Raw genomic sequence first — 25,004 nt, 5'->3', positions numbered from 1 at the left:
ATTAAAATAAAACATATGGTTAAGCCCTTTGGTCCACTTTTAGTCCTCCTACTCTCATATTAGAGGCAAACACTAATATGAGTTTGATTTTTTCCCTTTCAATTAAATAAAATTACTTATATGTGTGTGTATATCTGTCAAAAATATAAGTAATATTTTAACTATACACTTGACACTTGAAGAGCTCTGAGTGCTGACCCCTGTGCGGTCCAAATCTGCATATAACTTTTGATCCCCCCCAAACGTAACTACTAATAGCTTATTGTTGACCAGACAGAAGCCGTACCGATAATATCAATAGTCAATTAGCACATATTTTATATGTTATATATATGATACACTGTGTTCTTACAATAAAGTAAACTAGAGGAAAGGAAATGTTATTAAGAAAATCCCAAGGAAGAGAAAGTACATTTACAGGACTGTACTGTATTTATCAAAAAATAATCCACATGGAAGTGGACCCACACACTTCAAAACTATGTTGTTCAAGGGTGAACTGCATGTTCAAAGGTGTAAGGCATTTGTTGTTATGATCTCTCTTGTTGACATATGAAAATCCACCTCCTCCCTTTTACCTGTTTTATAACATTTCCTCATATGAATAGAAAACATTTGATTGATCCATTCCTCTACCGATGGACATTGATAAGTTCCTTTCTTCATACCTTCTCTGGTAGCCCATTATTGCTGAGATTTAAGTAACATTTTCATAATAATCAAATACTTATCTACTTTGGACTTGCAGTTTTAGACTACTTAGCAAACCACTCTTGAATATTTTCCACTGGAGGTGTTTTCTTTTTTGATTATTCTTCAAATATAGCAAAATGGCAAATAATTCAAGATATGATTTTTAACATCAAATGTAATTTGTTCAAAATTTACATTAATCTTTCTCATAACTAGTCACTTCCATTTTGTCTTCCTGTCATCCTGAAGAATGAAAATGTAATTTCCCAGAGGCTTTAAGAATTGGGGGAGTATTAAATGTGACTGAAATTAAGTGATTAATAATTTACTTTTGGGTCATGAATCAACTTCACGGGATGCTAAGGATCATTTGCAACCCCAGAAGCATTGGCAGTAACAATGCACTTTTTCAGACTCAAGAACTCTCAAAGGTTGGCTGCCCAACCTAATTAAACTTCAATCTTCTGATACCAAATTTATTTCTTCTTTGTACTGAATTTCCTCAGATCTTCTTGACAGGAAAATGTCACTTTGCCTGACAGCTGATAGACAGGTTATGTAGCACCATAATTGGAGAGAAAAGGATAGCTTAAAGCTACTCGATTTAATGGCTATGTGTATGGCTTTTTCTCTCTTTCGTTTCTTTCTTTTTTTTTTTTTTTTAAGGGTCCTATGACAGACACAAAAGGACTTAGCAAATAGGCCTAGTGCCATTTTTTCCCTGCTTCCTCCAGGGGTAATTATCTTACTCCATCAATAGTGCTGTCAGAAATTGGGCACATAATTCAGCATTTAAATGAACAAGCAATGTAATATTTCCTGTCTCCCAGTGGGATGCTTTGCAGTTCACATTCTTCTCTGTCACTCTCTCACTTTTGATGTATGTCCCATACCCAGTCCTTAATCCCTTCTCTCCCTTGTGTTTCATTGCAGATGTTGGCTCCGACTTGACACCTACTTCATTTGGAGCTTTATAGGACCAGCGACCTTGATAATTATGGTAAGAACTCCTCACTAACTATGTGTCTCCCAGGTCAAAAAATAAAATTTCTATGATCTGGCCATCTTTAATTTACATAGGTGAATTTGGGAAAAGCATCTACTTTTTGACCCTATATGACTCAAGCAATTAGACACTCATTAGAGTCTACTTTTATATTGTAAAAAATGTAATCAACACTGTTGGAGTAGAAAACATGCCTTTGCAAATATTTATGCAGTACCATAGTTCCTTAGGAGCCCGATCCAACATAATCTATTTGGCTTTGTAGGATTTTGAACAGCAATGACTTCACGTTTCACAACAGTATATTTCCTGTCTTTCATTTACATAATTTGAACTATGAATGAAATCAGAAATTGGAAATATGGCAATATACCTTACTATTCCTTCCAGTTTCGTTTTTTATATAAATCTCAAAAACTTTAAAATTCAGAAGGATTTCACTTAAGAATGGCACAAATAAGTTACACAAGTGTTTGGAATCATACTTCTTTTTGTATTTTTAGATGCATAATATCTTGATTTCAAATATGAATTATTTATTGTAATTTAGTTTCTATTTTTGGCGTTATTTATATACCCATCATTTTATAATACAAAGTCATTCTCCAAATAAAATGGCCTCTTGATTCTGAATAAGATATAGATCTCCAATTCATTATCTGAAATCCTTTGAAGCAGGCATATTTTAGAATTCAGAAAGTTTTCAAACGTCAGAAAGACAATATGGTACATGTACTGCATATTAGATAGAATTCCTAGTAGAGAATAAACAGTTGCCCAAAGCAAACACATCAATGAATATCAACAGTAGGGACGAGGCAGGACTCTAAAACCAAACGGTAATAATTCAGCAGAAAAAAAAATGGGAAAGTAAAAGGAAATGGAATAAAGATAGAAGAACCCTATGTCAGTACAAGTTCAGTTTTCCCACCAAATAGATTTAGTTAAGGTTAGGCTTTTTGGCCACTCAATTAATTTTTTAATACTCTCACTTTTCAGACTTTTTGGATTTGATAAAGGATTGTAGAATTGTATTATTGAGAGAACTTCAGTAGGGCTTATAATTGGATTTTCCTCGACCCCACCAATCCTAAATTTTGGAACATATTAAAACAAACCAGGTCACAAAGGGCAGTTCAATATATTTTCTATAGTTTGTATATATGTAATATGTGGAATTTACACTGGAACTTTTTGTTTTGTTTTGCTTTAAGTTCTGTCCTCTCTCTGGTGATTCTAGTGATATAACGGTATCATTGAGTGTTTTCTGGACTTTAATCCTAGTTTGTTGTAGCATTAGAATTTACCACCATTTTATAATCCTTTTGATCTAGCTCTTCAAAAATATATTTTTGATTTTAGTATTTATGTTTTTGGAATGTAACATTTCAAAATATATCCCCAAATAGTAAATTTGGGGCTGTGTTCACAAAATATATCCCCAAACAGTAAATTTGGGGCCACGTTCAGAGGACAGAAATAATAACACACCTGGAATAATTTTTTTTTGTTTTTTATTTTTTTTAATGTTTATTTATTTTGAGAGAGACAGAGACAGAGAGACAGAAGACAGAGTACGTGCGCATGCACAAGCAGGATAGGGGCAGAGACAAAGGGAGAGAGAGGAATCCCAAGCAGGTTCCATGCTGTCAGCATAGAGCCTGACATGGAGCTTGAACTCACCAACCAAGAAATCGTGACCTGACCAGAAATCAAGAGTTGGAACTTTAACCAACTGAGCCACCCAGATGCCCATTTTTTTCCAACATATACCTGGCTTTGAGTTGTTTTACAATTTCCACAGCATCATTCCAACTGCTGCTGATTTTTTATTTGTATGTATTTTGGCATAATGGTGCTTTGTAACTCATTGGTATCCCAACTCCCTAAAGTGGCTTCTTGCCTTTGCTAAAATACTAGGCAATCATCTATGATCCAATTCCTTTATAAGTATAGTGAGAGCTAATTTCCCAGAACAACTCATCTGTTATGGAGAATAGACTTACTTTTTTTTTTTATTCCAGTTATGCTACATAACAGTACCTTTTACATTACAGCTTAATGTAATCTTCCTTGGGATTGCTTTATATAAAATGTTTCATCATACTGCCATTCTGAAACCTGAATCAGGCTGCCTTGATAATATCAAGTAAGTGATTTTTCTTTTTGTTTTCTTTAGCCATCCTAAGTTTGGTACTCTAAATTATCCCTACTTTTAATTCTATTGAAATCTTGTGACAGAATGATGAGGATCGATGTGTTGTCTTTGCTGAATAAGATCATTTATTGACTACTGAGATGACCTGATCTGCCTGAAAATAAGTATAATGAAGCTTTGTCTTCAAAAAAACTTTTTCCCAAAACTCTGATTTTCAACATGAGAAGCTCTTAAAATGTACATTTATTATTTTTTTCCTGAGCCAATACAAAGTTTCTGTATCTGGATAGACTGTTATTTCTTGGAGCAGTAACCACATCAGTTACCAACACCCCATCTCCCCCTTCAGAGCAATGTGAAGAGAGTAGAATGGTGACCCTGTGAGCAGCACAAGGGAGATTTTACACCACAGGAGAAGAATCCCAAGATTATTAATCTGGGCAATTGTAGAGGAGCTGTTATGAAGCTGGCCCCCCTCTCCTTCTGAGAGAGGAAGAGAAAACCCAACTCCCCATGGAAACTCCTATGGTATATAAATATATAGCTCCAGGCTTTAACCCCTTTGAAATGCTAACGCTTCCCTCTTGGGAGGCAAAGCACTCCAGAAGTCTCTCTATCTACTCAGCCATCTTTTAACTTCCAAGGTTTGTCCTTTAATCCAAATTCTATTTCTCTATGCTCAGAAAGCCCTTGCCATGCAGAGATATGAAAATATTCACATTCCTTTCCACACTAATAGTACTTCTTTATATATATACAAAAGAAGCTAATTTACATTTTCTGAAAAGAAAAATAGTTTCTCAGTATAACCAAAATTTTTATGTTGTCCCTTCAGAGGCTGGGACACTTGAGAGAGATTGTAATGGGGAGATGTACATTAGTCATTAATATATGTTACATATTAAATTGTAATTGTATATAATTTGCCTCTGCTATGTATTAACCTGGCTAAATGTTTTTATTTAAATGAATGTACTTTCAGACGTTTCATGAGGTCACCTGTGACTTTTGAACATTCTCCTCGAACTACCTCAGATAGCAGCTATGTCACCCATTTTTCATCTACATTTAGTGCCTGACACAGTTTCTTGCCCATAGTAGGCCTTTAATGAATGTTATAGAATAAAGCAATACATTAAAGACTTTAGTGACAAAAGTGTATTGACACTAAGTGGTTGATTTTGTTGAAGGAATCATCTGTTTAAATTTACTGAAAAGGATAGCTAAGAAATTAGAGAAATAATATAATGGAGCAAAATAAGAATTATCTACAATGAGTAGTAGACCTTTGTAGTTCGTAATGTTACTTAGTTGTGATAATAGTCATTACTTTCTTGAATTATGTACAATTAGACTGCCCTTCTAAACTGTAGTATTCGTTCCTTGGACTGTCTGTTCCTGATGAAATTGAATTTAGATAAATAAGTAAGTAAATAAATAAATAAATAAATAGGCTTATAAAATAAGTTTTCTTTGCCGTATCATACTTTTATTACTTTAGTGTAAATGATAACTTCTTTGTCTCTTTTATTTTATGGTATAAAGCAAACTGCAAGTAATACTTTATTACCATTTATGTTGTATTTAAAGTACTATCAAAAGTGAATACTTTGGTATCTATGTAACAGCTTTTACAACATAAAAAAATCAGCAAAAAAAGGTCTTGTGCTTATTATAGTCACATATTTTAAAAGACCAATTTGTTCTGTAATTATTCATATATATTTCTTCAGGTGATATGGGTCAAGTTTTATGATGTTATTGCTTAAAAAAACAAACACACAAATGGCAATAATTACATGAATGACATTGATGGCATTAAGCTTTATATTACAAAGCAAAGTAAAGCCTTAAATGAGAATATCTTGATTTAAGTTCTGTCCAAGCTGCTTTATAGTTTATAGCCTTTGGAAAATTTATCTAACCTTGTGAAGCCTTCCTGTCCTTTTATTTTTTTTTTTTAATTTTTTTTAACCTTTATTTATTTTTGAGACAGAGGGAGACAGAGCATGAATGGGGGAGGGTCAGAGAGAGGGAGACACAGAATCGGAAACAGGCTCCAGGCTCTGAGCCATCAGCCCAGAGCCCGACGCGGGGCTCAAACTCACGGACCGCGAGATCGTGACCTGGCTGAAGTCGGACGCTTAACCGGCTGCGCCACCCAGGCGCCCCCTTCCTGTCCTTTTAAAATGAGTACAATAATGGGGCACCTGGCTGGCTCAGTCAGTAGACATGTGACTCTTGATCTCAAGGTTGTGACTTCAAGTCCCACATTGGACGCAGAGCTTACTTATAAATAAATAAATAAATAAATAACCTACTTGTAAAAATAAAAATAAGACAAAATGGGTATAATAATGAAACATAGCCAACCATCAAATGAGCAGAGGAATATATATACAAGCCTTTGATGATTTTTTCTAAAGAGTCAATAAGGCAAGAAGAGAAATTAAGTAGTTATTAGAAGGGATAGTTTTGAGATGGAAAAAACAGGGTATGGACGTGCTGATGGAGAAGAACAGTAATAGAGTGGTTAGAAACATAAGAAAGGGAATCATTGTTATAGCTGCGACTTGAGGAATTGTAGAGAATGAGATCCAGAATAGTGGTCAACCAATTCTACTCTATTAGATTACATGAAGGATGCTTTTCTACCTAGGTAAGAGAAGAAAGGGTGTTCTTTTCCACTGAGACTGGATGAAATAAGTAATATATATGATGTAGATATGGTGGAGAAGCAGGGCAGGGCAGTAAACTGAGGAATTTCTGCCCACTCTCCTCTATCAAGGAGGAAAGAAGGCCATTTGCAGGACACAGGGGCATGTGGGAGAGGGAAAATAAGAAAGCAATCTCAAGAAAATATTCCTTAAACTTCCCAGAATCTGAAGGACATTTCATTTTATTTAAAATATATTAACTATTTAAGAAGTACTTGTAAAAAAATCAACAGGGCATAATTGGTAAGGAAAGAAGAATTTTAAAAAGGTAATAATGATTTTATCACTAGGGAAAGCACAAAGCCTGTCATCCTTTTTATTTTGAAAAATTCACAAGGATCTGTATAATAATGTATTTTTAAATATTACAGGTGATATGAGAGTATTTATTTGTAAATAAATTTTATAAATTTGTAAATTTATCTGGATAATCTTTTTTTCAGTATATAAGACAGGGTATAAAATTTAATAATGTTTTCTTGGGTTATTTTGTATTTTTGTAAAATGATTAAGATGAGCCACTTTATTAAGATTGTTCACTTTATTGAGGACAAAAAGCCAACATATAAGACCTTTCAAAAGTCAACATCTTTCTAAAACCATTCATTCAATTATCAAATATTTACTGCCTTCATTATGCATGTTCTTTCACACATAGATCTCTCCTTTATCTAAAATGTGTTTGCTTCTCCCCGTATTCACTGCCACCATTTAGTTAGTTAGTTAGTTAGTTTTAATTTATTTCTGAGAGAGAGAGAGAGAGACAGAGAGAGAGACAGAGAGAGACAGAGAGAGACAAAGCATGAGCAAGGGAGGAGCAGAGAGAGACAGAGACACAGAATTGAAAGCAGGCTCCAGGCTCTGAGCTCTCAACTGAGAGCCCAAGGCTGGCCTCCAACTCATATGAGATCATGACTTGAACCACTTAACTAACTGAGCCACCTGGGCACCCCTGCCACCATTTTTTAAAAATCACCATCAATTTCTGCAGAACCACTGCAGTGGTATTGTAATATCTCTCCTTGTATTGATTCTTGCTGCCACCTTCAGCTGAAACGATCTCTTTAAAAGCAAATCCCGCTATGCAACTCCCTTGGGTAAAACTCTTCAGTGGCTTCCTGTTACTCTCACACAAAAGTCCAGACTCCCTACCCCACCCTACAAAACCTTCCTGGTCTAGTCGCTTCTTTCTTTCTTTAACCTCTTGTTTTGTTTTGTTTGTAATTACTTATGCATTTATTTTTGAGAGAGAAAGACTGAGCAGGAGAGGGGCAGAGAGAGAGGGAGAGAGAGGGACTGAACCACAAGCAGGCCCTGAACTATCAGTGCAGAGCCTGATGAGGGCCTTGATCTCACAAACGGTGAGATCATGACCTGAGCCAAAATCAAGAGTCTGATGCTTAACTGTCTGAGCAACCAAGGTGTCCCTGGCCTCTTGTTAAGCCATTTGCCCCTCTGGCACTCTGGATGTACTCTCTTTTGCTTCAGGTTTTAACTCTGCCGTTTCCCTTCCCTAACACTTTCTTCTCCCTAACACTATGCCTGGCTGACTTCCAATTTACCTTAATTAATTTAATTTTTTTTAAATAATTTAATTATATTTTAAATCAAAATTTATTTCATCGTCAGTAAAATAAGCACATTTTTGTGTTAGTTTAGAGAATTCATTTGGCTGGCTCATTACTATATTAATGTTATACTCTGTAAAAAATAATAGAGTGAATTACTATAGGTAACAGGATTACTGAGGAACTGAGGTATGCCAATTCTCAGATTTCTAAATAAGTAATTAAAATTTAAAACTACATTTCTATTTACTGCTTGCTTACTTGTCTTTTGTCTCTTTTTCATCAAAATAGGTAATCATTTGAAAAAAAAAGTAATTCCAGTCTTTATAAGTTTCTGGTTGAGTTTCTGACAAGTTGAAATTGCAGCTTATAGTAATCATAGCAAAAATCTAATTTTAAATACATACATATGTGTAAATATGAATAAAATAATTATTGAATTATTACCAGCACAAAGTCAACTTCCACTGTTGCTGAAGTATAATGATGTGTAAAACTATTTTTTTTTATTTTTAAAAATGTTTATTTATTTATTTTGAAAGAGAGAGAGCATGTGCATGAGTGCACAAGCGGTGGGGGGGGTGGTGGTGGAGAGAGAGAAGGGGAGAGAGAATCCCAAGCAGGCTCCGCACAGTCATCCTCACAGAGTCCAACATGGGCTCCATCTCAGGAACTGTGAGATCATGACCCGAGCTTATATCAAGAGTTGAACACTTAACCGACTGAGCCACCCAGGAGCCCCCTAAAACTTTACTTCTTGAGGAGCATTTATAGCACTCTTGACAATTACCCTCAAAATAAAAATGTATTGTTTACATGGTTATCAACTATTTCTTCTATTATTGGTTTAATAACATCACAGGTACTTTAAAGACTAAAAAGTCATAGTAGAGGCTTTTAGGCCTAAGAAAGAAAATCAGTGCCTGTATGGAGGGACAAGGAGTCAACTTAAGCTTCTCTTTCTTGTGTTTGTCCCTTTGCCCTTTCCCATATATAGAATTTGGCTTCGAGACTTCCAGTTTTGGCTTAGTCATGTTTTCTGATTTCTGGTCTCTTCTCTTACCTTAGGTTTAGCAGGAGTGGTGGGTTGGCAAACATATTGTCACATGGTTTAAAGAAATACTTTCACTTTTCTTCCTTCTTCCCTGTGCTCTAATTGCTAAGGGAAGACAATAATAGAGGGGAGCGATGACTTCAGTGTCAGACACACTTGGGTTTGATTCTCTATTCAGTCTTGTAACGGTTATATTACCTTGTAAGTTTCATCATGGCTCTCCTCTGAATTGGGCATAATTGTATCTACTTTGTAGAGCTTTGAGATAATTAAATATAATTATATGTATAATGCATACATCACATAATTTGTGCCCATACATAATGGTATGATTATTTTTAACTATAATGTAGAAATACACTGCTTCCTTTGGCTCTTTGTGTTTTCCATGGTGAAATCTGCTCAACTTCATATCAAAATCCTGTTAGAATTTGACTGCCTAGAATTTGTTTACCATGGGGTATCATTAAGAATGTTGTTAAGGATGGCTTTTTAAAAAAAAAAAACCCAAACTTATTCTATTATGAAAGAATTGGCTATAGGAGTAAAATGTTCATTTAACTATTAAATAGTAAATTTTATAGTTAGTCCTGAAGAAAAAAAAGTATGCTCAGTGAGTTTGGACACCTGTCATACATAAAGAAATCTAAGAAGGCTCTAAATAACTTAAGGGCTGAATAATAATTTTTAAAAAGTTATACCTCACCAGTGTCAGTAATTACTTATTCTGTTCCTTAAAGGTAACTTTCACTTTGAGGACTATGTTTCTAGATGTTGCTGGAAACAGTTAACTCAGAATTACATTCAGCTTGAATGTAATATGTTACATTATTACCTTATTACTAGTATTACATTATTACTTTATGGAGTTAGGGTGTAGGGTTCTGTAAATAGAAGACAGAAGAGCAAATTGACTTGATCTTGAAAAATGCAACAATATCACCAGAATATTTTAAGGCTTTAAGTTTTCTCCTTATGTTAATACATTAAGATGGCTATATATGTATATGTAGCTAGAAGAGAGAGGGTATGTAGGAGAAAGGAGAGAGAGCCAGCCGCCTTTTCAAACAGCAGGTATCATCTTTATACTGTGGTCAGAGCAATATCCTAAAAAGAGTTCGAACCTTTATGATGGTAGTAAGTCTAGTTCTGAGTTGTGTTTAGTAAAAATATTGATCCATTTCAAAGTTTCCAGATGAGTTTTTATGAAAATGTTTTCAATACTTTCTCATTTTTCTCTAAATATTAGCTAGTGATATAAAAATGTTGAAATATTAAGTTTTTTACAAGGAAGGTCAGTATAGTCCATATAGTCCATGAAGACTTAAAAAAATAGCTTATATCTCCAAGCAATTGATTTTATTCATAGTTTACCTTTCACCACGGATGCTGCTAAATTCCAATGAAAATTTTACCAATTTCTAAGTATTTTAAATATTTAGAGATGTGGTTTTTAAAAACTGTCACCTCTCTTATAAAAAGATTACTGGGTCAGCACACTATAGTAAAGATGTGTTTCACCAAATCTTTTTTTTTTTTTTTAATCAGGTAAACCTGCTCATTCCCATATATCCCATAAGCACTCATTCTAGAAAGAGTAGAAATAGTCATTGATTTATTTTATTGATTATAATAAGATACAATAATGTTCAAGAAAATTCTGAAAGGTATATCATCTATCTGTTATTTCATTTTTCCCAGTCTTCCTCCACTTCCTTGGTCTGTGGTTAAAGATCCCTGGAAATGCATCATAACATTATCATAAATGATCCAGGTGTTTCTGAAGAGTAATAGTCTAAAAAACACTGTGTGCAGTTCTGTGTATTGATATAACACCACTAGATTTGTTTCCAACAGGCTAAGGTAGTAAGTAGCCATTAGTCTTTTACTGAGTAAGTTAATTTCCACAGTAAAAGCATTTCACAATTACTTATCTGGAAAATGAATTTCAGCCACAGATTCACAAAGGTATGCATTCTGCAAGTGTTGTTGCCAGTCTCATAGAATCATGCATTTTAAAGTTTTCTGAAATGTAAAAGTGTTTCTCTCTCTCTTTTTTTTTCTTAAGTTTTTTTTTCATTGAAGTGTATTTAAATCCCCATATGATCTTTCTAGAAGCCAGGTGGTTTATGCATCACTGTTTTATACACTGGGAGAGCTGACATTTGAGGAAAATAATTTGAAGCATGACTGTCGTAGGCACACTGGAACTGTTCTGCATTATACTTAAGATCAAATAATAGTTTCACTTTTCCCTAAAATAATCACATAAAATTTATATCAAATTTAGGAGAGTCAGTTACAGTCTAAGGATGAGAAAGCCTGAAAGGCTGCCTACCTAAGGGAAAAATAGTTCTTCTTTGTAGTAAAAAACATAAAAATTAGCAGTTTTTTTTGTTTTTTATATGTGACTTATACTGAGATTTCCTTTGTATCCTACATGAGGTGTGCAGTCAGAATTTGGAAAAGCTTGGGAAATGGAATTTTTTTATGAAACCAACATTTCTGAAGTCAATAAGATTCATTTTCCCCAAAAGTAGTTAAGTGCAAATTTTCATAAGAGTGGAAGAAGTCTGAGTGAAAATTATAAGTAAATAACATTAGTATTCCATCTTATTCACAGATTTTATTTAATTTTTATATAGGAACTTTTATTTGATCTTTATTTTTAAATTTTTCATTAGTTTATTTAATAAATCAGAAGTACTAAAATTTTGGATTTATTTTGAAGACAAACAATTTGTGAATTTATTTTATATAGGCTATAAGAGAAAGGAGTGGATTGTGATTTCAAAGTTTATTGCTTGGGGTACTGGAAGGGTGAGTTGTTATTACTAAGATGTGGAAAACTGTAGGAAAAATACATGAGGTGTCAGTCAAGAGAGGTTTTTTCAACAACATAACTTTGAAAGACTGAATATCTCAGTGTCGATGTGGAGTAGGTCGTTGGAGCAATGACAATGAACCCTGGAGATTTCAGTTTGGATTCATCACTGTGTAGGTCTGTTTTATTTTATGTTTGCATGCAGTGGTTTTATATTTTATTGTGTTTATTTTATTTAAAAAAATTTACAGTCATTTGTTTTTGAGAGACAGAGAGAGACAGAGCACAAGTGGGGAAGAGGCAGAGAGAGAAGGAGACAGAATCTGAAGCAGGCTCCAGGCTCCGAGCTGTCCGCACAGAGCCTGACATGGGGTTCGAACTCACAAACTGTGAGATCATGACCTGAGCCGAAGTCGGATGCTCAACCGACTGAGCCACCCAGGCCCCCCAATTGTGTTTAGTATTGATTTCACTTTCTGTATATTTATTATTTTCCATAATGCCAAATAATCCTTTTTTGTTTGTCACAGCGATACATCTCCTTTAAAAATTAAGCAGAGTGAAATGATTTGAAAAAAAAAAGCAGAAAAATAGTAAAAGTGGTATGTGATAAGTATGTGGTATATATATATATATATATATATATATATATATATATATATATATATACTTTTTTCCAAATCATTTAATGTAATATTTAATCTAAATAATAATTTGATATCATTAATATAATATTTTTTTTCAAATCATATAATATTCTATATATATAAAAGTGGTATGTGATGGTTTAATAAGATAGTGATATTCTAGTCACACTGGTTTCCCTCACTAGTCACTAGAACGTATGTTTCTGTTAGGATAGCTCCTGCCGTAAGTATCAAATGCTGACCCATATTGTGGTCTAAATTATGACACTGATGATTTATGGGCCCAAACAATCCAGAACTAGATGGTTCCAGAGTCAGTTCAGTAGCTCATTGATGTTAGTCAGGACTAAGCTCCATCTATCCTTCCCACAAACAGCTTCCCTGTGGCCACTCCTCAGACCTAGAAGTGTGGGTACTGGCTGCAATCTTAGGAAAATTGGTCAAGGTGGATTTTTTTAAAAATCTATATGATACTGGATAAAATAAAGGGATATTGGGTAAAATAAAATAAGAACACCAATGACTATAAATAACCCTGTGTCACTAACTTTTAGACGTATTAGAAATTCTGAGCCTACAAAATAGATTTAGAAAAAGCATCCAGTGGAAGAGGAAGAGGACTAGAGGTTCTGGAAGCTAGGTGAATCAAGCCTTTCAGTTGAGGTGGGAACTTAACCATTATCACTGGACCACCTGGAGATCCCTGTGCATTTGACAAAAGCTGTTTTAGCAAAGTGATTGACAATGCCTTATTAGAGTGGATTGAGGGGAGAAAAGGAAGAGAGGAGTTAAAAATGACATGTAAACACAACTCTTTTGGATCTTTTTCTGTAAATAAGAGCCAAGATATGTAGTAGTTGAAGGAAAATGTAAGATCAAGGGAGTTTTGTGTTTTATCCATTGGTTAATTTTCAGCATGATAGAGATTACAGCCTCTTCCTTTTAATCTGGTAAGAATGGACAGGTAGTTGATGTTGGCAAGAGGGGAGAATTGTGTGGTTTCTAAATTTGAGTAGGCAGGGGGATGGGATCTATGTGTACAGTGAAGGTTCGTCTTATATAAGAAGGAGTATAGACAAAACAGTTCTTCCTTTATATGATAAAATTATGACTGAGTTCTGTTAACTTACTGGCCAGCAGATGTTTTCCTTTAAAGTAATGTAGTAAACTATCATGAGTCATACGTAGTAAGTACCCATTATGCCTAGAAGTAATCGTCTACCTGGGAAGAAAGTTATATAACATTGAAAACTATAACATTATTCTAAGATTATTTTAATCCTCTACTTCCCTATTTATGTATTAACATGAATATTAATATATATACTTGTTATAAACTTAAAATTCTGTGTCTCCTTCTCTCTCTCCTTCCCCTGGTTGTGTTCTCTCTCTCTCTAACATAAAGAAATAAACATTTAAAAAAAAAAAAGACGCATAAGGGGGAGGGACTGAGTTGGCAGCAGTGTAAAACTTGCGTGGCTTCTCTGGAGTCTACCTTCCAGCCCTTCCAAAGTGTTCAACCCAGAAGCTCCTTGAACTGCAGCATCTGTTAGGGGTTTTAGTGGAGGTTTCATTACAAAGATGTGATTGATCAAATCATTGGCCAATAATGATAGAACTCAATTTCTGGGCCCCCACCCTTTACTAGGGGTGCAGTTGTAGGTAGGAGTGGGGGTGAAAGTTCCAAGCCTCTAATCACGGCTTTTTCTCCAGACCTGTCCCTTCTGCTCACCTCCACTCTTTCCTATTCTCTCTGCCCACCTCCATCATTCATTAGCATACAAAAGACACTGTTATCACTCAAGAGATTTCACGGGTTTGAGAAAGTCTGCCCCAGGAACAAAGGCCAAATATTTATTTTTTTGTTATACCACAGCAATCTTGATTTTTTGAAGTTAGTATGGTGAATATTATAGTACTCATGCAAAATTTTCCTTGAAAATGGCTTGCCCTACATTATGTCCATAAACATATTAGTGATAGAACAGCCTAAGAATGTCATTTTTCTGAGTTATCCTATATTTCTAACTTCTGAAAAAGTTTCCAAAAATCAAGTCTAATTTTCTATTAATATGCTACTGTGTGTATAGCTACATAATGAAAATTTAATCAAATCTTATGAAAATGAGAACATTTAATTACTGTAAAATTCATTTGTCTCCAAATAGTGTTTTAAATTGCTTTATATATATCATTTAAAAATTAATGTAAGAATCTAGTTACAATTTGGGGATAATTTTTTCTTAAGTTTATTTGTTTTAAGAGACAGAGAGTGCACTCAAATTGAGGAGGAGCAGAGAAGGGGAGAGGCAGAGAGAGAGAGAAAAGCAAGCAGGCTCCGCTCTGTCAGTGTGGAGTCCAATGCAGGGCTTGAACTCATGAAATGCGAGATCATGACCTGAGCCAAAGTCAGACTAAGCCACCCAGGCACCTCTGGGGATAAAAAACTTTTAACCTCTATGTCTATATTTTTTGTTCATTTAAAAATATAATTGCTCTTTATTTTCCTTGAATTTTAAACATTTGAATAAAGGTTAAAAATATTTAGCAATATCTTGTTTAATTTTTTTTTAAGTTCATTTCTTTATTTTGAGAGAGAGAGTACATGAGCAGGGGAATGACAGAGAGAGGGAGAGAGAGAGAATCCCAAGCAGGCTTTGCAGTCAGCACAGAGCCTGATGCTGGGCTCTAACTCACGACGTGAAATCATGCCCTGAGCCAAAATCCAGAGTCAGACGCTTCACTGACTGAACCATTCAGGCACCCGATATTTTGTTTAATTCTATTTTGTAAAATGAACTCGTATGTACTATGGGTAAAACTCACAAACATGATTTCATTTACTTTTAATACATTATTTTAATGTAGTTTCAGCTTATAAACAATTATATAAGGAATGAGTAAATTTGGAATTGTAGATTCCAAATGTAAATGAAAGCATTTGAATCACTTTTGATTACTTCCAAGCAGATCATTGTTTTTCAATACAAAAGCCAATTTTTACCCAGTCGTTATTTAAGGGATAGTTCTTTAAAGTATTATGTAGAAGATATGAGTACTTCCAAAGGCTGAATGAAGTACACAAGAAATCTCACTTGTATCATAATTTTTGGGCTTTTAAAAGTTTGTTTTGGTTACTGTAATCAGAACTAACTGGAAATACTTTTTTTTTTCCTAACAGAGCTTTCTTTAAAATGACACAAATTATTTTAAATTGTAATTTTTATTTAGTTCGGTGACTATATATAAATTTGTCTGAAAATTTAACAAAATTTACTGATTTTGAAAATGTGTCGTGGGAAACTTTGAATAAGTAATATTGGGCTGAAAGACTGTTAGCTTCTAAGTCCAAATCAACACATTTCAAATGCTTCCTGAAGATATTTAAAGTAAAATATTGTAGGCAATATTAAGTTAAATACTATGGTGTATTTTCAGTCACATACTGTAAGTAAAAATTTAGTCATAGATTCCACTACTCCCTGGTTCTGCCCCTAAATCAACTGTAATTGCTGTACTTGATCAGATAGCACTTTGAGATTTTATGTGTTGTTTCTATTTGAAATTTTGTGCAAAATAATAAGACAATTAGTTAACTTGTTGAAGTTTTACTGTGTGCTAGGCACAATTCTAAGTCCTTCTCATGTGTAAATTTAAACTTTGCAATAAACCTTCTAAGTTTCTAAGAGGGTAATTAACTCACCTTTGGATCTCATAACTAGTTAGTGCCAGAACTAGGATTTCAACAGATTGTCAGACCTGAGGGTCCATTTCCTTAACCATTACTGTATATTCCTTGTTAGATCACATTGCACATCTATAAATAAATTGCGTTTAATTTTAAAAGAGATGATTTTCTTTTCAGTAAGCATCATTTTATATTGAGTATGTGCTTATGAAACTTTAAATCTAGTGATTGGATTACATGATCACTAAGGGCCCCATCTTTAAAAACCTGTGATTCTATTAGTATTTTAAGTTATGGACCGTAAAATCATGCAAGGAAAATGCAATTATCAGGATTTTTAATGGCACAGCAGTCCTGTCAGGATTAGAAATAGAGATTTCAGAGTTACTGTTATTTAGGGTGAATTACTGAATAAAACCACCTAAGAAGAATGTTGTTCTGGGAAAGGTGATTCAGAAAGTATAGTCAACAAGGTAAATGTAATAACATTATGTCATGGAAGCCCCAGAATAGAAGGAAGTGGTCAACCGTAGAATATTTCTGAGTGGGCAAATATGATAATATGGAAAAAATTAACAATGGTTCTGTCAATGACAGGGGCACTGTGGAATTTTGTGGGGAAAGATGCCTAAAGAGAGTAGCTTTTAAGAAAATGACAAGTGAGCAAGTATGGATTACTTGATAAATTTTTCAGTAAAAGATAATGCTTAAGATTCTTTGAGAGTCTGGAGAGTGTCTGAGATCTAGGAAGAAGGTATTTTTGTTTCTTCAAAGTAAAGAATATTAGAGTATGTTTCCTGGTGAGAATGAGCCAATAGAGAAGACATTGATGAAGCAGGAGAGAGCACAATCACTCCAGAAGCACAGTTCTTTAGAAGCATCTGGATGAGCAGATATGTTGGCTTTATAAGAACAAAGACACTTCTTTCATTATAATAGGAGGAAAGATAGTGTGTGGGGGTGCTGTTGAAGACAGTTGATTGATTAGTGTTGGAAGATGGGAACATTCTGTCAGTATTCTAGGTAGAGTTCTCCCAGAAGCAGACTCTGAATCAAGGATTCAGTCAAACAATTTATTTAGGAAGTGCTTTCAGAAGAAATCAGTAAGAAAGTAAGGGGAAGCAGTATAGGTAAGAGGGAGAAGCGTGCAAGGTTGTCATTTTGGGTGAAGTCTCAGACTGACCCAGATGCCAAAGGGAGCACTGGAGTGTAAATTATACTTTGCAACTTTCCAACCTTGAGGCAAAGGAGCTGGTGTTGTATAATTTCACACCTGTTAGTAATTGATCACAGGCTCCCTGTGTGGTGTGAATGGAATGTAAACTCCCAGGTACTTCTGACTCTGTGGCATAATAGCTCTCATGCCCAAAGACAGTCATCCGTAGGTCACAGGGGTAAGCCTTTAGCAGCTGAGCATGGAGCAGCTAGAGGATAGATTCAGGAGCTCTACAAGAGGTTGTGAAGTCTGCACAGTGCACCAGTGTGTTTGCAAATGTCAGGTTGCTTTCATTTTTTTTTCAAGCAAATAGGTGACAATATTCAACTGAGAGCTTAGGATGACAAGAAAGTTTGACACTGAAGGAAGATGGAGAGTAGAAAAACATATATGCTAGGAAAGAATAGTTGGCATGTCAGCCATTGTTAAGTGTCACTGTTGTGTTGTCATGAACTTAGCATGTCTTAAGTAATCATGGTTGTGTGTTTTTTGTTTTGTTTCTTCCTGTTTTTTTTTTTTTGGTTGTGTTTTTATTTTTTCCCCCCAACATGCCTGCCTATCCAAAGCTGGGGTTTCTTAGAATCATTAAAGGTGAAAGAGGAGGTAAGAAAGTAAGAAGTCGTAGGATCAAGGTTAGCCATGGAGGAAAGTATGAACACAAAGGGAGTGATTTAAAGCGAAAAAGTGAAGAGTAGGAAAAATGGGAGGTCTGAAGTGGTAATAAACATCTGATAGTAAAAACCTCAAAGGAGCTGGGAGTTTGGAGGAGAAATCATGGTCTCACCATGGCACTTCTACTGCCAAAAGGTTGTGAGAGAACAAATATTTGAGTTTGTGTGGTCTTCAGGGAAAGTGCTGTCCTCAGGGGACAATTTCACTTAAAGCATGAAGGTTATAGAAACACCTAGAGATGAAGTTTAGTATAGAGGGGGATTGGTTGATATTTGACTGTGAGTTCCAAAGGATAGGATAGAATGTGGGGAGAGGAAGAGAAATGGTGGAAAGCTGGATTGGATTAACAGATATACCCCCCCCCAAAAAATAAATGGAAGTAATAAGCCTGTAACCATTTTCTGTTGTCCAAATTCATTACTTACTATCTTTTTGCGGGCAGTTAACATCTTGAGCAATAGAGTCCCTATCCAGTATCAACTGGTGATAGATAAGTCCCTGGATGGGTGACAATGCTGCTTACACTCTGCCTTTAGATAAATACATATTCTCCCCAAATTCTAGAAAATACTGAGATACATAAGTCTTAAGAATCACAGCTCAAACTACTTAAATATATTCCAAATTATAAAAGGAGACAAAAATGCTCTATGATTAAAGAAAATAAATAAATGATCACTGATTGGCAAATTAATCATCACAAGGGTTTGTAGACTACACAGATGGACTGAAAGTCTTACCAACATAGTCTGAGTGCATTTCAGTTTCCCCTAATTGCAGGGGTGTACCTCTCATTTAAGTAAAAACAACAATAAGGGAATAAGATAATAACAACTCTTTCAGACTTCAACTTTTCTCATTTTCCTATTTCCAGGAGTGCTTTCTTACAGGAGTGTTACCGTGTTTTAAAATGATAATTTTTTTCTTTACCTCATTTTAAAAAGTGGTGAAAGCATATAAATTGTAGTTACTTTAAATAAAGGATTATGTATTAAATCATTGAATGTGTAATTAAAATGTGCAGACAGTATTGTAGGATGTTGTGTCTTGAGCTTCTCAGTCTGCACTTGAAAATTTCCTAATCTAATTTTCTCTTGACTGAGTCCCAATTGTTGGATTTTTCCACTACATACAATTATGTATTTTAAATAAGGTCTGTCATCAAAGTCTCTGGACTTTTATAAATGTGCTATTTGAGCATGCATTTTAGAATACTCTGGAATGTTTTCTGTGGACGTTAATATTTTCAATCAGATCCTTCAATGTGCTAATAGAAAAGTCCTCTCAGTTCCAGAACTGAAGATTGATAGTTTAAGGTTGTAATTTAAAACTGCTTAATTATGAGATCAAAAAAAAAAAAAAAACAAAAACAAAAAAAAACCAAGCCTTGAGCATAGAAGGTAATGTTATCAGCAAAAGTATTGACATCATTGGATAGTAATATATTACTTCTACCAAGATGTAAGTCAAAAATGGCATTTTTCTGCCTTCTTTGAATTTGCCACATTCTATTCAATTAGCTGCACAAAGGTTTCTAAAATTGCCAGATCTTCCATTCAGTAACTTTCATTAGTACAATATAATGAAACAGCACATATGTAACATCTTTAGTAATACTCAGAGGAACCCTATTAGTAGAATATTTATGCCCATTTGTTCCTGCTAAATTTTCTATTTTTTAATGTTTTTATTATTTATTTTTGAGAGACAGAGACAGAGAGAGAGAGAGACAAAGCCTGCGTGGGGGAGGGGCACAGAGAGAGGGAGACATGGAATCCTAAGCAGGTTCCAGGCTCTGAGCTGGGGCTCAAACTCATGAACCGAGAGATCATGACCTGAGCTGAAGTTGAATGCTGACCCAACTGAGCCACCCAGGCACCCCTGTTTTTTTGTTTTTGTTTTTGTTATAACAAGTTTTAATGTTTTCCTATTTTTCCTATTATCTTTCCTGTACACTTTTTCTTTCACTTGCTGATACACAATTTGAATGCTTTTGCCATTGTTATGTCTCTGCCCAGTGGGTCCTGTCTTTATTAATTTGTCTTTGTTACAAAGAGATACATACTTTTAAACAGTTACCTTTTCCCTCTACAGTGTGTGCCTTTGTAGTCTTTGGAGGACATTTGGAATTCTTTCTCTAGTGAGCCAAATTTCCAACATCATTTGCTAAATAATCCATCTTTTCCCATCAGATTTGTGCTGCCACACTATCCTGTATCAAAGCTTTGTTTCTGTGCTCTCTCTTCTGTTCCATGGAGTACACTTTGTTCCTCTACTAGCACCATGTTATTACCAGAACTTGCTTAATATCTGTTCTAGTCAGACTTCCCATTTTGATTGTGTCTTTCAGAATTGCCTTAGCTACTCATAGACTTTTATTAGTCTTCCACATATTTTCCAGAATTAGCTTTTAAATTCTTGTAATGTATTCCTTACCCTTCTGAGATAAATCGTAATTGATCATGATGTTTATGTACCATTAGATGTTGCTATTTAATAGCTTATTTAGGATTTTTATGTAAAGTTCTTAAGTAAAACATTGTTATAATTTGTTTTTTATTCTCTTAAACTTTCCTTACTTGCTAAGTTATAGTAGTCTCATAAAGTTTTTCTTCTTTTCTTTTTAGGCCTAACCTATGCAAGAAAAGAATTATTTATTACTTGAATATTAGATAGAATTTATTTGTAAAATGTTTTGGGGGGCTTTAAGAATTTTTGGAAGTAGCAACAGATAGATAATTGCTCATGTGTACGTATGCATATTTTATTAGTAATTGACTTCTAATTTGATTTCATTATCATCAGAGAATACCTTCTGATTAATATTGATTCTTAGTACTTTATTGAGGCTGCCCTTTGGCCTGAAATGTGATTGAGTTAAAATTTGTTAACTTTGCTATTTGGAGCTTTTTATATATCTACAAAATTGGATTTACTTATTATATTGCTTAATTTTTTTCTTCATTGACATAATTTCAAGATTAGATTCCCAGTAACAAATTTAATTGTAAATAACAACATCTTATTAAAAGTAGGATGTAGTAGAAATCTTGGATCATTAATTAGGCCTACTCACTGTCCAAGGAATTAGTTCTTATGCCCTATCTGTGTGGGGGCAACTTCTTCAAATTCTTTACCAACAGACCTTCACTGTTCCTATGAATGAAAAATTCAAGAATTCAGAGTGCTTTTCAATAGCTTATACCAGCTGATAACCTAAGAGCCATAGGCTATTCTTTCCTTGGTTCCATTTAACCCTGAAAAGATCCTAGCAAGATTATTTTACTCATTGTGGTGGTGAGTAAACTAAAGCTTATGAAGGTTACCTTACTTGTCCACAATTAAATAAAACTTGTCTGCTTTCTGTTGTATTTCAGTGCCTCCCTTGGTTCCATTTATTGGAATCTTTAGTAAGTACAGACATGTTTTAAATACTCGGTTGTGCTTTTTTTTTATGTTTTAGTTGTTCTTACAAGCAGTTTATAATAAGGTGTTTATTCACAGAAGGGGTATGATGAATGTTTCTATCACAAGTTGTTGCAACAAGAGGTGATGATACCATATGGCATGAGAAAGAGTATAATAGCAATTCAACTTGTCAAAACACATTTGGCATGAATACAAAAAAAGTTATTAATTCCCTGAGTTATTTTACTTAACTTAAAAGTTTGTGCATCTTCTAAGTTGAAAAAAAGAAATCCTGAAAGTATGTAGTATATTCTTTAAAGAACTTCATCTCCTTGCATTGCAATGACCAAATTTTACCAGCCCAGTAATCACATGTTGTGAAGAAACAGAAAATTCTAAAACTCTGTGGGAGTCTAAAAAACACTGGCCCTCAGACAATGAACAGTAAACATTTTAATTTTTTAATTACAATCTCTTAATGAGTTTTTATGAACATTTCACATGTGATTTTATGTCTTTTATTCTGTATATTCAAATGATTTCATTTAATGGACATTGTGGTTCCTCAGTGCACTTTTCGACACTGAGGATACACCATGTTTATGAATTAAATTTAGCTTTCTCATCTAATTCAGAGAACTCTGGGATTTGACTTTAATGTTCATTAGGAATCCAGATATACCCCATTTCAAATAAGAATGTAAAAATTCACAGCATTTACTATGCCCAAAGAAAATTTTCAATGAAACATTGTATAAACTGAGGCTTTTTAAAGGTAAAACCAAGGATCATTTCAAAAAGAGTCAGTGACTCCCTTTTCCCCTTTGGATTTCTACTTAATATATGAATTTCCAAAACACTTAAAAGGAAACCTAATGCAGCACTGTGTTTGTATTTTTCCCTTGACCCCTTTTTTGAAGTCAGAAGGTCAGTATACAGCAGTAATTATAATAGCAAATATTTATATGGTACTTTTGTAAATTAAAATTTTGTAAATTTGCATATTTTTGTGTGTGTTGAAGACTGCCAACGAAGCCCTTTTATTTAATATACACAACATGGGGGAAAAATGGGGAAAAAATTTGTGTATTCATCCATATTTCACAGATGAGGAATGTGAGGATCAGAGAAGTTAAATAATTAGCCCAAGTTTGCAGAGTTAGTAAAAGTCTCAGCTGGCTTTCAAACTCAGGCCAAGATGGTTCACAAATCCAAGCTTTCAGTTACTATGATATACAGGTATCCCCCTATTTTCAAAAGTTTTTGCTAATCTATTTTGTTTTTGCAAAAGGCCTACATTGGTAGCTATTTTTGCTAATTGAAAAAATCTGAACAGGATATTCGTTTTATGGAAAAAAAAAAAGGTGAAAAGCAAAACTAGAGCTCAGTGTTTGTTGTGCAGCAAGCTGTTATAAAAACAGTGCACATCCTGAGCAACAAGAGCGGTGCTGCCAAGCTCCTTCCCTGGGAACTACGCTCAGCATCTCAGCATCAAGTCACCATAGCTTTGAATTGTATCTGTGAGCATCTGTGCTTTGTCTCAGTTTATGTTGTGCATCTGTTAGCAAGATGTGTTGTAAGGGATCAGAAAAACCTAAGAGAGAGACACGTGGCTAAGTCAGTCAGAAGAGCATGCAACTCTTGATCTCGGGATGGTGAATTCAAGCCCCACACGGGATGTAGATATTGCTTAAAAAAATAAGTAAACTTTAGGGAAAAAAAGACAAGTCCAAGAGAGATTACTTTTGGGGTGTAGGAACACTCAAAAAATTTACATATAAATTAATGTAACTCCTTCATTGCTTTAGACCATCTGAGTTTATGACAGGTTTCATAGGATAGTGGGAAAAACCTACCTATACTATCTTCTATACATTAAAATTAATACATTATCATAGGGCGATATTATTTGCTTTCAACATAAGATTCCAAAATTTGATATCTTATTTGCATGAATCATAAATGACCATAAATGACCAAGTCCTTTTTTATAAACCTGGTAGATGGAGACACTGAATTGTAATAAAATTGTAGCTATGTACAATATATGCTCATTATTCATTCTCGTAATTGATATCCTTAATTTCTTTCATATATAAATTAATTCTTTAACCATATTATATTGGGTTGTAAAAATTTGCATAACATTGAGTTGTAAAGATAATATAATTAAAGTTTTATCAGTCATTGATTTAATATTTATTGATCCTGATTTATTATACTCAATTCTGCTTAATTTCAGACTTACCCAATTCATCAGCAGTGTGAAATCTGTGATTAAAAATTTAATATTGGTGTATGCTTTATTATAGGAACATTGATTCATGGGAATGAAAGTGTTCATGATATATTCTAAGCTATTTATTTTATTTATTTGGTTCATTTCATTCTCCTCTTAATAAATTTTGTATGAACAAAATGTAGCAGTATAGCTTTTAATAGTAATACTGTCATTGCAATAAAATCCATAGTTGAAATACAATCATCTTCTCTGCCGTTGATAATTTCTACATTGATGTTATATGACTTTCATATTTTTCTAAGAATTTTTAATGTCTTTAATACTTAGTGATTTAAACATATGACCATAATGAAACATTTTTCATATTTTACTCAGAAATGTTGAATTATATTCTAAATGACTTTTCTTTAATTTTCCTGTAGTGGTTAAGAGAGAGAAATGAATATAATTCTCGGATAGTATAGTCCTGATATATAAAATACATTTGAAAGAAATATAAAACAGTCACGATTTTGTCCTGTTACTAATTGATTAAGCATTTTTAACAGAGTGAGGTAGAAACATGACATATTTAGATTTTGCTCTGATCACTACTCTTTGAGTCATGCTATCTTAAATATTCCTTAACCACTGGGTAGCAGATCTCTAAATGCTGTCTTAGATGTGGCTACTTGACCAGGCTATTCTGGTGTTTAAATGTCTGATCAATTTAAAACTCGAAAAATATATCCCATTTAAAACATTCCCATTGTCTGCTAAGATTTGTTGCTGGGGAATTAGTACAAGTAAAGGTGTTACTTTCCTTTTTCTTTCCACTGCTTCCTGTAGTCTGTGAACATTATAGTCCTAAAAGACCTTGTCTCTATGATTCCAGTTGTAAAGACTGGGGAACCCCGGATTGGTAGTTTGGCAAACCAGTGTCTCAAAGATTACTTCTACCTGAAGTCCATTAGTGTGGGTTGTTGCCAGATCCTTTTAGAATGTGGGTAACTGAATCCTTCTTAGTCCTCAGTTGGGAACTGATTAAAGAACAGTAGAAAACCTGCTTATCATACAGACACAGAAGTATTTGTTAGCTTTTTATTTTTTCTTCAATGAAGAATGAAGAATA

The 25,004-nt window shown here is 34.1% G+C and overlaps 1 protein-coding gene across 26 annotated transcripts in view; it reads left to right on the top strand.

The window, feature by feature from the left end:
• ADGRL3 (adhesion G protein-coupled receptor L3) overlaps positions 1-25,004 on the top strand; it is an 818,271-nt gene that overhangs the window by 734,439 nt on the left and 58,828 nt on the right. For 16 of the 26 annotated variants that reach the window (XM_053217313.1, XM_053217311.1, XM_053217309.1 and 13 more), the window contains 2 exons: positions 1,627-1,693; positions 3,757-3,848. In XM_053217313.1, the coding sequence (XP_053073288.1) occupies positions 1,627-1,693; positions 3,757-3,848 (159 nt within the window). Of the gene's footprint in view, positions 1-1,626; positions 1,694-3,756; positions 3,849-21,620; positions 21,654-25,004 lie in introns of all 26 variants that reach the window. The other 10 variants (XM_053217310.1, XM_053217297.1, XM_053217299.1 and 7 more) reach the window with 1 other exon arrangement.

This window comes from Acinonyx jubatus, chromosome B1 (genome assembly GCF_027475565.1).
Source record: "Acinonyx jubatus isolate Ajub_Pintada_27869175 chromosome B1, VMU_Ajub_asm_v1.0, whole genome shotgun sequence".
In the NCBI taxonomy this organism is placed as follows: Eukaryota; Metazoa; Chordata; class Mammalia; order Carnivora; family Felidae; genus Acinonyx; species Acinonyx jubatus.
The sequence above is the reverse complement of the archived record's forward strand: the minus strand, read 5'-3'. Positions and strand labels throughout refer to the sequence as shown.